We start from the raw sequence: 13441 nt of genomic DNA, 5'->3' as shown, positions 1-13441 counted from the left end.
TTGTTTGCTGGAGAACCGTCTCTTGAATAGAGAAGCCAGCCGACTCTCCATCTCATGGGCACTCCAGGAGTCGTCAATGGACATCCTGGTAACGAGGCCCAGGGCTTCCAGCTCTGCCCTCTCCCTGCCCCAGGGCACGATGTGACTGAGCTCCTGGCCCCGAGGGTGCCCGCTGGGCAGACAGACGACGTCCTTCACCACCAGACCCCTCGTCTCGGGCACCGACCTCCTCCACTTCAGCTTGGTGGGTGAGCTGTGGGGGGCCTCGGGTGTGGGCGCTCCTTGGGTCTGGATGGAGAGGAGGGCCAAACTGACTTTCTATGACTTCAACATCCAGAGCAAGTACTCTAACACAGCAGTAAGTGTTGAAACAACCCTCACCTTCTCCCAGCCCCAACAAAACAAAGTGTGGAGACCTCCACCCCTTCCCCTCATGTACTAAATAGAAGACATCTGGCCTCCAACTTGTTTCATAAGGAAGAGAAAGCAAATGCAGATTCTAGCAGATTTTCAACATGGGTGTTTCTTTCGGTGGACATTACCGAAGAGGCGCGAGACCATCTGTTCACCAGGTCCTCCTCAGTCATCCCTGTATACGGAAACACCTCCATCTCTATCTCGACGTTATCCATCTTCATCATAGGGGGCTGTGGTCCCTTGTTCTCCATCCTGGTGAGTGACGGAGTTTCTGTAGTGTTCCTGGGATTTTGTTTATCAACAGGCTCTGTCACAATCTCATTTAGAGGCACCAGGGGGTGTTCAAGGTAAGGCTGTGAGAGAGAGAGACACACCAGTGAAGTCAGTACTAATGTTTTATATAGCATTAGGACTTCTTTATTATAGGCTTGATTATTTACTATAGGTTTAGACAGGCCACTTGGAAACTGTCAAGAGGAGCTGGACTAAAGAATTCCAAGCAACCAACCTGAAACATGGAACTTGATGCTATATTTAAATGCTAAACATGTTATATTAGCTCACTCTTTCAGAGTATCTAGCAAGTTTTTTTTACATGATCACAAACCAATGAGAAACTATGAAGTTATACGTTGCCTCGTCCATACTAACAATGTAAAGCGTGAGGTTGAATGTGGTTCTTACCTCTTCAGGGCCTGGGCTTGGGTCCGGGTCATTAAACTGGGATTCCTGCAGTTGCCCCACTTGTGACGGGGCCTCAAAGGCAAACAGCTTCATCTCAATGTTCTCCATCAATATCATGACCGTCGCTCTCTTTTCTTTCACCTTCACCTCCCTCTCATTTATGCTATCCGTTCTGGGGCCTGCTCTATGTCTCCTGACTTCCATTAATCAAGGCAGGCTGGTTCTTCCTTTCCTGGCCGGTGTTTCCTTCTGTCTGGCCCACTGTCTCCCTCCCCTTCCTACTGTAAATTGTCCCTTAATCAGCTTCGCTACTGGCCCATTTGATGAGGTAATTCAGAGTGGAACAGACTATGGACACACATAGCACTCCAACGACTGACTCCCCCCCCCCACTCTTGATTAGAAGTCAAACTTTAGCCAAATGCCCTTTGTTCTTACTTCTGTGACCTCATTGATCCCCAATGATTAGTAAGTTTCATCCTGTCACTGAAGGGATTTGTCCAGACAAGGTCTGGAGGGCAATGGGAGGATGACGACCGGTATTTTACAAGAGTAAAATACCGGTTTGGCTCAGAAGATTAAAACGTGTTTTTTTTGTTCAATGATTACAACATTGAACAGAATCAGCCCAGGAAAAATGGATGCGTTCGTAGATCGATGCAGTAATTACTTGTGGGTCGTCGCGTGTCTCGAAATCAATATGTTGTAAAAATACAAAAAATAGTTACGCTTTATATATACTGCCTGCTCAAAACGAAATCACGTTGGTGCACATCAGAAGTTTAGGTAGAATTTAAACAAAAATGTGAGGCGCATACCTTGAATTAGACATGAGGAAGCCATTCGCTGCTTGCGCTACAACAGCGTGAATTTACAACAGGTGTGTAAAACAAATTACCCGATGTGGATAGGATATGGATAGAAGGGTAACAATTTTCTTAACTAAGTAAGCTGAAAAATAGTAGGCTACCACTACTTCTGGATTACAGCCTGACGGAAAATGCTGATATAGCAGCCTACTTGACTGCATCGTTGCATGTAATTTCTAACATGAAAACTTCCCACAACCAAGAGGACACATCAATAAGTTGTAATTTATTTGGAAATAAATATGTAGCTGGAACATAAATAACATCGAGACAAAATTCATAAATCGATAGTTTAACGTAGTAGAAATGCAAACCGCCCTTTTTGGTTGTATGTAGAGGCGTTCCGGCAATAATCATATTAGCAAAATATGAAAATGTTCTACATCTGGAAGCCAAAATCACAGGTTGAAGAATGTTTCTGTCAGTGTTAAGGGATTAGATGCCCTCTACATATTTAAATATTTGTAAGAGCAGCTTCACAGTACACAGCACACAGAACGTACCACACAGGCTCCACACTGTGCTGGGAGTAATGGGCCAACAGGCAACACATTTTACACATAGATTGTACAGTAACTAGACTTATTGAGGTAAACTGAAATGAAATGCAACTGAAACACGTGACCATGTGAATACAGGGAACACATAAGAAAATATTTTTGGGAGATTGGGAGGCCACCTGTAATTTTACAGGCAACAAAAACGTGTTGATAAAGAAGCAAGCCTTACTTTCATAGGCTAGTTATAAAATATTTTTCGCATTTATATGGCTGACATTTACTATCTCATAATGCACTCCAATGTAATATTGCCTCTCCATGCAAGTTCACATGTTACACATTTTCAGGAAACTTGGCCAATAATACGATGAGAAGAAACTGGAGGAGATCCAAGAGGTTCGACATAATTTGACCAAAGAAATCTTTGGAGATTACACTATGCAGTAGAAAATGGGGAATCGGGTTCTATCTGTATATTGTCTCAGAGAAACCCATTGTAAGATATTACAGATTCTACACAATTTCGGTGAGTTTTGTGCGTTTTTATTCTTGATCTGGGTCAGGTGAGATACAGCAGGTCAGTGGAGCCTGCTCTTGGATCCACACAACTGTTAGGTTTGTATGTTAAAAGAGGGAAAGTGGGTAAGGAGACACAACACAACAGTATTTCTGTTTGGCTGGATTCTGTTTTGGCTCGTCCACAACACATTTCTTCAAAACAACTGCCCTGAACGAACCCACACTTTGATATCCTTCCTGTTCTCTCACAGCAAGATACAACGCAGCATCAGCAGTTCTTGGTTGGAAGGCTTCCAATCAATTTGCCACACCACTCCACAAATCCCAGTTAAATAAAGGGACTTGTCTAGTGAAGGACAGTTGGTTGTTCTGAGCTAGTCAGCTTAAGGGCCAGTTCCACCTCCATGCTGGTGAGCGTATCACAGTTTCCAGGGTTTCAGGAGATCTCTAGGTCCTCCGGTCACATCAGGCCATAGAGGGACGACACCCCGATCCCGCTGCTCCTCAACCCATGTCCCTATAGTTCAGAGGATTCACCCACACTTGTTCATCCTTACCTCCTCTTCCTCGCAGTCTTCCTCTCTTCAGCAGTGGATCTCGTACGCTATCTGCGAGTCGAGGAAGAGACCGGTGTGGTTGAGGAACAGGCCCTCGGACTCCGCCGTGGTGACTGGCTCCGCCTCCCCTCCCTCCCCCGCCATCCTCCTCATGGTCCGTATGTCAGGCTCGCCCTGAGACTGGAGCTTGGCGGGGCAAGAGGGAGGGGAGGGGGGCTCCGGCTGGGGGTAGCCCAGCGCGGTGGTCACGGCGGTGTGGGGCGGCGGAGGGAGGACCGGTTTGGCGCGGTTCAGGACGTACATCTCGTGGCCCCTTTCGTCGCGGTACTCCTCCAGCTGGGCGAAGGTGGTGGGGCCGTCGGAGTAGTCGTTGACGTACAGGATGCTCTCCTCCTTGTCCTCCGCCTCCTTCTGGCGTTGCCGCTGGCGACCGTAGATCATGGCGACCAGCAGGAGGGCGGTGAGGGCGAGCAGCGAGATCCCGATGGCGATGGCGGTCTGTGTGGCGGCTCCGAGGGCACTGAAGGCCATGCTGCCGAGGGCGTACAGAGGCTCGCGGCTCACGTCCGACGCGGCGGGGCGGGAGGAGCGCAGGCGGGGCCAGGAGGGGGCGTAGGGTGAGACGGGGGCCCAGGGAGATGAGAAGGACGAGGAGGAAGAAGAGTTGATGCCCAGCTGAAAGGTCACCCGGGCCACACCCCCGGCGTTCCAGGCCTCGCACTCGTACAGCCCGGCATGAGCCACCGTCACGTTGCTGAGGAACAGCATCCCGCTCCCCGTGTCAGGATCGAACCTCTCGCCGCCGTCCCCCTTCTGCAGCCTCACCCTCTCCTCCCCCGGGTGGCCCGCCGCGTTCTCCGCCCCTCCGCCCCCGCTCCCGGCCGCGCCGCCGCCCCCCAGATCCTGCACCAGGCCGCGGGGGGCCAGCGGCAGCTTGCCCAGGGAGGCCTTCCTCCAGGTCACCTGGGGCCGGGGGTAGCCCGAGGCGTGGCAGGACACCCGCAGGCTCTCGCCGAGCCGCACGGCCAGGCGGCGTGGCTCCAGCTGCACCAGAGGGGGGATGCACACCAGGCTGTTGAGGGGCACCTCCACCAGGCTGAGGTGGGAGAGGCGGGGCGGCTCCGTGCAGACCAGCCGACGCTCGGCCGAGCTGAGCAGACGCTGGCCCTCCTCGTCGATCCAGCTGCGCAGCCAGTGGAGGGCGCAGTCGCAGCGCCACGGGTTGTCTGGCGAGGAGAGGAGGAGCGTGGGTCAGAGGTGACGAGGGGGGGGGAGTTGGGTTAGGGTTGGGTGAGGGATGTTTGGGCTACACCTGTGTAAGTGTGGTGTGGAGAGATCGACGCAGTGATGCATGTAGAGGGTTAGGGGTTACATTGATACAGTGAGGAGAAAAGAGGGAATAAATAAATCACGAAGGACATGAAGGCTTTGACTGTGGGCGTATTGCTCGCCATCTAGTCCAAACTGAGAATAATTTTGCATACATTCGACTCTGGGGGTATACCGTAAACACCCACACACATACAAGCGCATACATCCTGCAGTCTGACCTGTGAGCCGCAGGACCTGGAGGCTGACCAGAGGTCGGAGGGTGGCGGGGCCCATGGTCTGGAGGTTGTTCCTGCTCAGGTCCAGCAGGGCCAGGGAGGTGAGGCCCACCAGAGCCTGGTCCCCCAGGAGCTCGATGCTGTTCTGCTGCAGGTGCAACTCCTGCAGACGCTGCCATGGAGAAAAACCTCATGCTGTTACGATCGTGAGCATCTTGCTTTGTATGAATAATAGAATCGTGCTTTCAGAAAAGATGGCCTTGCAACAGCCCAACCACCATATAATAGGTACGTCTGTATGAATGGTGGTCAGGCTGTGGCTTGATTCTTGGAAGTTTATTGGAACTATTGGAAGTTTTCCCTTGTCTTCTTATGAGGGTTTAGGTTGGAGGTTTAGGTGCAGTTCTATGGGTGTGTGTGAGGTCCTATGTGGCATTGCTTGTTAAAAGGACAGTCCAATTCAAATTTGAGTTGATTTGATCAACCACTGTCACCATAGTATACTTTGTCTGGGGCCTTACATCTTACAAGGTTATTAAAATGAATCGCTTGATCAATGTCCGTTCATTTAAAATGTGGTTTCTGTTTGTTTCCAGGAAATGCACAGAACTTCAAAAGCTTTTGGGTCCCACCTGTAGGCCTCTGAAGGTGTAGTCCTGCAGGCGGGTGATGTCATTTCCTGCCAGATACAGGATACGGAGGTGTTCCAGGCCTCGGAACATGTCTGCAGTCAGCAAATGGATGCGGTTGCCGTTGAGTGCCAGCTCCAGCAGCAGATTCTGGTTCCGGAAGGCTCCGGGCTCCAGGGCTGAGATGCTGTTGTTCTGTAGATACAAGTAGTGAAGGTGGCCCAGTTGGGAGAGATCCTGTACTCTGATCTGACCTATGGCATTATCCTGGAGGAAGATGGTCTACACAGCGGCAGCCAAGGGAGAAGAGAAGGGACGTGAGGAGGAAGAGAGGAATGCAGATTCTTTAAAAAATATATATTATAAATGATGAGTAACACAAGAAGATATCACTTGAATATAAACATAACTCTAATGCTGGTTACACGTGTATGTGTTGAATGTTCAGCATATTTATTTGTACGTGTGTACGTATAAGTGCTGTAAATGTGTGCATTCTTGCGTGTGTGGGTGTATATGCTTGCGTGTGCGCACGCTTGCGTGTGTGTGTCCGTGTCCATGCTTGCGTGTGTGTGCATGCATGCTCGTGTGAGGTGTGCCTGCGTGCGGCCTACCTGTGCAGAGGGGGGCACGTGGGAGGGGATGTCTCTGAGGCCCGTGGAGCCACACTCCACCGTGAGGCTGTAGCAGCGGCAGCTGTGGGGGCAGCCCAGAGAGGGCCGGCTGTGGACTGACAGCACCAGGAACACCAGCACAGACAGGACCCACACCATCTCTCACACGCCACAGACGACCTGGGGAAGGAGGGATGGAGGGAGAGAGAGAGGCCAGCTGAGTGACCTGCCACTGAGCTGAACGCCTTGACTGAACAATGGCCATGTTGTCTTATTTGTTTGTGTCTGCCCACGCGTACAAGCAGGGTGCACGACTGGTTCTCCACCTCAGAAAGGTGGTGTGGAATATGATCTGTTTACACTGGCTTACACATGATTTGGTATGCATACATAGCTGTCATTTATTAGTAGCCATCACCTGACATTTTGGAACACACTAGCAACCAAAACAATATACTATTTGTAGATGGTATAGGATACAGATCATAACATAGTAATATTATCTTTGTATCGATTATTTTATTCAGGCCTATTTGCCATAGAGCTACATTATGAACCAATAACACCACTACAATAACAACAATACAGTAATAACATTTCATTTATTTCAGTCAAACTACATTCGATCGGTCGGCTATCTATCTTTAAATATCCATCTGATACAGAGTGTTCAGAATAATCCTGTTTAAGCACTCTAGCCGTCCACGTTTATATCGTTGATTCTAAAACCTGTCACACACGAGCGTCATGCTGTACATACCGACGAGGATGGAGAGATATGTTGTTTAATCACGATCTGGGATATTTTGACAAAGCTCTTTCCCCGATATCACCTCCCTGTGATGCATAGACAGACCTATGCTTAAAATATATTTCCGACTAACCGCTGCAGCTCTATCCAACATGAATTATACGTGCGTTCCACTGGTCATTATCTTGGTAGCCAACCGCGAGGGCCCGCAGACAAACCAGAAAAACAAAAATCCACGGAAAAATTATTTCAACAATAGAAGCTTCAATCTGAATAAACAAGTATTGAATCAGGTCATTTCCTTTTTCTTAAATCCCATCCACCGTTATTTGTCAGCCTCATTGCGCACGCACCGTGTCATCCAATTTATCCACGTTTCCTCGTCGGTAGCCCCTCCTTTCACCGTCTTTCTCTCTCGGTCTAATTCGTAACAAGACTGTGGGCCTATTGTCAAACGCCGGCTTCCTCTCCTTCTACACTGTCTCTACAAGGTTTTCCCTGATTCAATATTTGAACATAGACTCACAAGGCAAAACGTCTATGTTGGCTACAGTATTTGAATAGTAAGCCAGTTCAGCCTATGCAATATGTAATTTTCTATTAAATCTGATGGCTACTGGACAACTAAAAAAAATGTGTGTTGCAATTCTGTAATGTTGTAAATCTGTACTGTATTGGAGTGTACTGGTTCACAGATTCCCACAGGTCCGCACCTGTAACCAACCTACTGGTTCTTACTGAACAACAACAAATTAAATTATTATCTGGCTTATTGTGTCATCTAAAGCTTTTGCCTATAATTTGCAGTGAAGACTGTAGGCGACAGTGGCCTTCTACACTTTATTGCCGAATAGTGTAGTGTTTTATTGCAGCCATAAGATGGTGTCCAAGGACCAGAATGTATAATATGAAATTAAAAATACATCCAGCACTTGATATCCTGAGATAGAAAAAAATACAACAAATCAATGAGGACCTCTGCTGGCTGTCTTGGGGGAATCACTTAATCTACTCTACACTTCCTCTTTTGAACACTAATATGAATATATAATATACATATTACCTTGAGAGAGATTGGGATACAGTGATAAAATACCTCGACAACTTTCTATGCAAGAAATAATGCAACTCCACAACAAATAAATTAATCACAAGCTTAAGCTTTATCACCTGACAACCACTTGTACAGGTCATGCTTTTTTGATATTGGTGATTCTGAAGGATTGGATGTCTTCGTAGTTTGTCTTCAGATAGAACTCAAGCTGGATAGCTGCCTGAAAGACACAAAGGGTGAGATTGATACATAGACAGACAGAGAGAGATCGATACTTAAATGGACAGAGAAAGAGAGAGATAAATAATAACATACATCAGTCTCTTCATGACAATATTCAATTCAACACTGGCTTAGTCAATATAGCAGAAGGACACCTTATGAATATAATGCACTGAGCCTTAGAACTCAGTTCAGATCGGCACTGATAAATAATAAAGATATTCTTACATTTTGGAGAGCAGCTTGGATAGAGGCATCCGTTGAGTTGGAGGAAGCCAGGACAGAGATCTTCAAGTTACTGACCACGGTCTGAATTTCTGGCAAACACACACATTTCCAGTTCAGATTTTTGTGAAGTGTGTGACTAGAACTATACACTTCGATGCTTTGATGTTCTATCATGCATGTGGTGTCTAAACTGGACACGCAGGTTCAGAAGTGACTAAATGAATAGTGTAAACTAAACAAATATCAATAACACAAAAGTAATGACTTTGATGCACAGGGGCGTAGCCAGGACATTATTTCTGGGGTCTTTTATTTGGGGTGGCACTTGATTGTCAAAAACTACTATTTTAAAACTCACACACTGCATCACTCAGAGCAGCTGGTTAGCTGCTAGTCTCCATTGAAGCGCTGTCAGAATACAGCGAGTGAGATACGGATCTTACCAGAGATGTCTCCATGTATGCAGGGAAGGATTAATCCAAGCACACAGAGTGCTGTGTACCAAAGCATTCTATAACCTCCTGGTCTAACTGCCTCCGGTGATGTTCTTCAACTGACTGTGATATCCAGACCTCTTAGGCTTTATAGCTGAAAATGTCCTTTAAAGAGTTTTACACCAAAATCCTGCAATGTAAATACCTGTAAACCTGTCTGGAAAGCATCCCTGTTGTTAAGTCTTATGAGAGAAACCTGTCATTAAATTCCCTATCAACCGAAGCTCCGCTTTCACTTCAACACAATAAAGAATAAACCAGGGAGAGGCTGTTTGAAACCCTGAGATACCTGATGCTCATAATACTGGTTATTCTGGAAACCGTATTGGTTCAAGTCACAAGGTTTTGAATTATAATAAATAAACCCGCAAGAGGAATGGGAATGTTACATTTACATTTAGTGATTTAGCAGACGCTCTTATCCAGACTTACAGTAAGTACAGGGACATTCCCCCCGAAGCAAGTAGGGTGAAGTGCCTTGCCCAAGCACACAACATCATTTGGCAGGGCCGGGAATCAAACTGGCAACCTTCAGATTACTAGCCCGACTCCCTCACCGCTCAGCCATCTGACTCTCTGTGTATTTTAATTCAACAAGGATTTTGTGCCTCCGGGCACATTAACCAAGCACAGAGATTATATGAATGTTACATAGTTTTTATTAAATTGTGATGATGTCTTTTTTGTATTTGTTCCTATACACTGCTGATTTTTTATCTACTGATTATTGTCATTTGAATCATGTCAACATAGAACATTTTAAAACATATTTTTCCCGTCAGTAAACATTTGCCGGTTATACAAAAATAAATAAGCGAAAGTTACTATCATAAGATTAGGATACTGTAATACATTTTAATCCATTATCATGGTAACATTATATCCTTTTAGCATTGATCCAGTATTAGTAGGAATTTTCACACACATCACGAGTGCTGTTTCCATTGTAGCAGTATCATAATTGTTATGTTTAATGTATTGTATGGTTACCACTACAAACTTAAGTGCTGATAATATTCTAGCATGCCCTCTTGCTATTCTTTACATAAAGTGTACGCAGCTATTCTTCTCATGAAGTTGGACCAGACACTCCCAGCAGAAATAAAGTCCACATTTAGTGCAACACATCCTGTTGCAGCCTCCGTCCTTCTGCAAAGAAGCAGGGAGAGAAATAACAGGTTAGCGCTTGAGGGTTTAGGTTGGTTACAGGTGCGGACCTGTGGGAATCTGTGAAGCTGTCTGTAACATTGCATGTAAAAAGGCTGTTCAAATAGTCCACCCTAGACAAGGGCTGTTGGAGGTTAGACTTGCTTCATTGTATCAAACCAAGTCACAAGCATTACACTTTTATGTCAACTACTGTATTTCTTTTTTTAAATTTAAACTAAAATACAACATGTTGTCAGGTAGACCTCTATTGCAGGAGTGCAGTGTGGACAGTGACTCACATATATTTTGGAGTTACACCGAGGACAGGACTTGCTGTTGTGGGAAAGCCAGTCCTCACTTAGACAGTCTGCCAGTAGTCCGGGTTTCCCATAGCGTTTCTCTAGAACCTTCCTTCGTTTAAGACTGCCTGTGGTGTAGTCCTCCCAGAGGATCTGCACACCGGCTGGACACACACACACACACACACACACACACACACACACACACACACACACACACACACACACACACACACACACACACACACTGAAGAGTCAGCAACATGCCTACACACTAGTACATAAACACACACTAACACACACACTTCCCCTCACCCAGATTCTTGGGTATGGCTGCATACTCGTCCTGTGCCGCCTCCTTCGCCGTTTCCTCTTTTTGGCAGGGGGCGTGGCCATGGTAGCTCCTCCTACAGAGGCTACAGAAGGCGTAGCGGCAAGCGGGGCAGATGCCGGACTTGCGGTCGGTCTCCAGGACCACGGCGGAGGCACAGCCACGGCGAGGGCAGTACACCACGTCCGCCATGCTGTCCAGAGTGGACTGGAGGAGGAGGCGGTCATAGCGAAGGAATAGCTCCTCCCCCACCTGCTTCTTCACCTGGAAGGTGTGAGGGGAAGTTGAGGAAGAGGGGATGAGTGTGTGTGTGTGCGCGTGCGCGTGTTTGATGACATAAGCAGGTGTTGAAGGGGTTGTGTTTCAGTTGTTACCTGGCCAGGTGTAGCCATGGAGTCACACTCGGACTCGGGACAGGTGAGGCTCTGCACGTTGCCGGCGGTGATCTGCATCCGGAAGTACTCTGCCACGCAAGGGTCACAGAACACATGACCGCACCGTGGGAACTGGAAACACCCGGAGCCCGGAATACCCCGGAAACAGATGCCGCAGTCGAATGCCTGGCCCTCGAACTCCCTCCGTCTCTGGCTCACATCGTAGGCAAGGAGCCCTGCCAGCAGGTCAACTTCTGGGGGACCGACCGAGGCCTCTCCAGGGCCCAGGGCCCCGGGGCCCTCAGCTCCTCCACATGCCCCTGAGTCTCCACACTGGCTGGGCTCCTCGGGTGCCTGGCTGACCGGGACCGCAAGGGGTGGTTGGATGTGAAGGAAGCTGAGAAGGTCTTCCTTCAGGAAGTGGACCCAGGAGAACAGAACCACGCTGCCCTCTGCAGCCTGCCACAGCTCTTCCAGATGCCTGGACACTGCTGAGAGCTGAGGGAGAGGGCCAGGGGTCATAGCAGGTCACACATACATATGCATACATACACGTCGTAAACACACACACACAGCTTCCAATGTATGCTGTTGTATTACATTAAATTGAGGAAATGCATTAGACTTGTTAGTGGAGAAACACACACACACACACACCCTCACACCTGTGCATGTGACAGCCATCGAGTGCTGAGAGTGAATGTGGGTGGGGAAGAGGAAGGATAATCTCCTGGCAGGTTGAAGGTCAGAACCAGAGGAGGAAGAAAAGATATGGCGTGCTGCTTCAACGAGTCTCCTAGGTGACAATAACAACAACACATGAGAGGCCTATTCATTTTTGTAATATTTGTATTTTTTTTTTATAATGTAATTTACGGCAACTTATATTTTATTTTATTGTATATTTTATTTAATTCTAATCCCACTTAGTACTGCTAGTTTATGTACCCTTAGTATAGATAGTCCACATATTTAAATTTTAGGTCCCTATATGTTTATTGTTTGCACCTTCCTGCCAAAGCAAATTCCTTGTCTGTGCAAACTTTCATGGCGAATAAATCCCATTCTGATTCTGATTCATATGCTTAAGCCTTCATCTCACATGAGGAATTAGTAACTCTCATGTCACTGCTGCGACATGAGAGTGATCCCAGATGGCAGGAAAAGGGTGTATGCAGTCATGTTTTTCAGAAATTACACACGTCAGGACGGCTTTAAAACCGGGTTGGCCTTACCTACAAATGTAGACTGATATTGTATCCTCTGTGATATTGACTACAAAGCCTACAAACTAAATCATACTTATTTACATTTACATTTTATGCATATAGGCTATAGTTTAGCAGACTAACTTGCAAAATTGTTAGCAGTCTAAAACATGATGAATAACGCTTTAATTTCATCTCCTACCTTCTTTAATAACTACACTGAAGTCCCGAGGCAAGTCCACTGTAACTCGGATCTCTCCGCCTGATGTCGACTCTGTCCGAACGAACTCGTCGTCACTATAGATACTCGACAGCGCCAATAGTTCATCTTCTTGGGCTTCGCAATTATCGCACATTAGCTTCTGAAAACAAATAACCTACACACAATCACCGCCTTCGCCTTTGACAGCTCTACATTCGATATGAAAATGCCCAGTCTTATCAAGTCTTCTTTAACTCGCTACTTAGAAACATGGATGAACTATCACCTACTGGAGGTAACTTAGTATCAGAGGGTGAGGCTGAATGATGTAAGATCGGCAATGAATCCGCAATATGGACTGGGCGAGGTCATTCCTCGGCCAACATGTTGGCACGAGTCAGCCAGCTATATCCAGACCTACACCGTATAGCCTACTGGACAACTCCCGAAACACAATACTACTTACAGATTTTAAAAGTACCCAATTTTGGAAACATAAGTCCTGTCATGTTCAGGTTATTATGTTCTAAACAATGAACAAAAACATGATTTATCATAAATAGGTTAAGGTTAATAATTTTGTCAGTTAACATATTAACATGTATTCACACGTTTAAATATTACTGTAGTCCAAATCACTTACAGTAAGCAATGGCCAACGAAATAAACCGGTAAAGCAGTAAAGTGGAATTCACATTCAGTGCTGTGGTACTTCAGCACACCCACTAGATGGTAGTAGATATACACCTCCTTCCCCGTTTTCTGAAAATAATTTGTTGAAGGCCTCATTGCT

The 13441-nt window shown here is 46.7% G+C and overlaps 2 protein-coding genes and 1 long non-coding RNA gene across 3 annotated transcripts; all 3 read right to left on the bottom strand.

Annotated features, from left to right (window-relative positions):
• Nucleotides 1-3573: 3573 nt before the first annotated feature.
• LOC136936313 (leucine-rich repeat-containing protein 24-like) lies at nt 3574-7174 on the bottom strand. The gene is made up of 5 exons (XM_067230095.1): nt 7097-7174; nt 6337-6516; nt 5726-6004; nt 5097-5265; nt 3574-4772 (listed from the first exon to the last, which is right to left on the bottom strand). The coding sequence occupies exons 2-5, from the start codon at nt 6493-6495 to the stop codon at nt 3574-3576; spliced, it is 1806 nt and encodes a 601-aa protein (XP_067086196.1). The 5' UTR covers nt 6496-6516; nt 7097-7174.
• Nucleotides 7175-8273: 1099 nt separating this feature from the next.
• On the bottom strand, nt 8274-9314 carry LOC136936357 (uncharacterized). Its single transcript, XR_010875057.1, has 3 exons — nt 9035-9314; nt 8592-8680; nt 8274-8361 (listed from the first exon to the last, which is right to left on the bottom strand). It is a non-coding gene; the product is annotated as an uncharacterized lncRNA (long non-coding RNA).
• Nucleotides 9315-9759: 445 nt separating this feature from the next.
• Nucleotides 9760-12897, bottom strand: LOC136936164 (E3 ubiquitin-protein ligase RNF14-like). Its single transcript, XM_067229908.1, has 6 exons — nt 12649-12897; nt 11904-12034; nt 11239-11736; nt 10849-11128; nt 10534-10697; nt 9760-10234 (listed from the first exon to the last, which is right to left on the bottom strand). Exons 1-6 carry the CDS (start codon nt 12800-12802, stop codon nt 10127-10129), a joined length of 1335 nt encoding a protein of 444 aa, XP_067086009.1. The 5' UTR covers nt 12803-12897; the 3' UTR covers nt 9760-10126.
• Between the last annotated feature and the right edge of the window lie 544 nt (nt 12898-13441).

This window comes from Osmerus mordax, chromosome 26 (genome assembly GCF_038355195.1).
Source record: "Osmerus mordax isolate fOsmMor3 chromosome 26, fOsmMor3.pri, whole genome shotgun sequence".
NCBI classification, from domain to species: domain Eukaryota; kingdom Metazoa; phylum Chordata; class Actinopteri; order Osmeriformes; family Osmeridae; genus Osmerus; species Osmerus mordax.
Note: the sequence above shows the minus strand (reverse complement) of the source record. Positions and strands in the feature narration are given on the sequence as shown.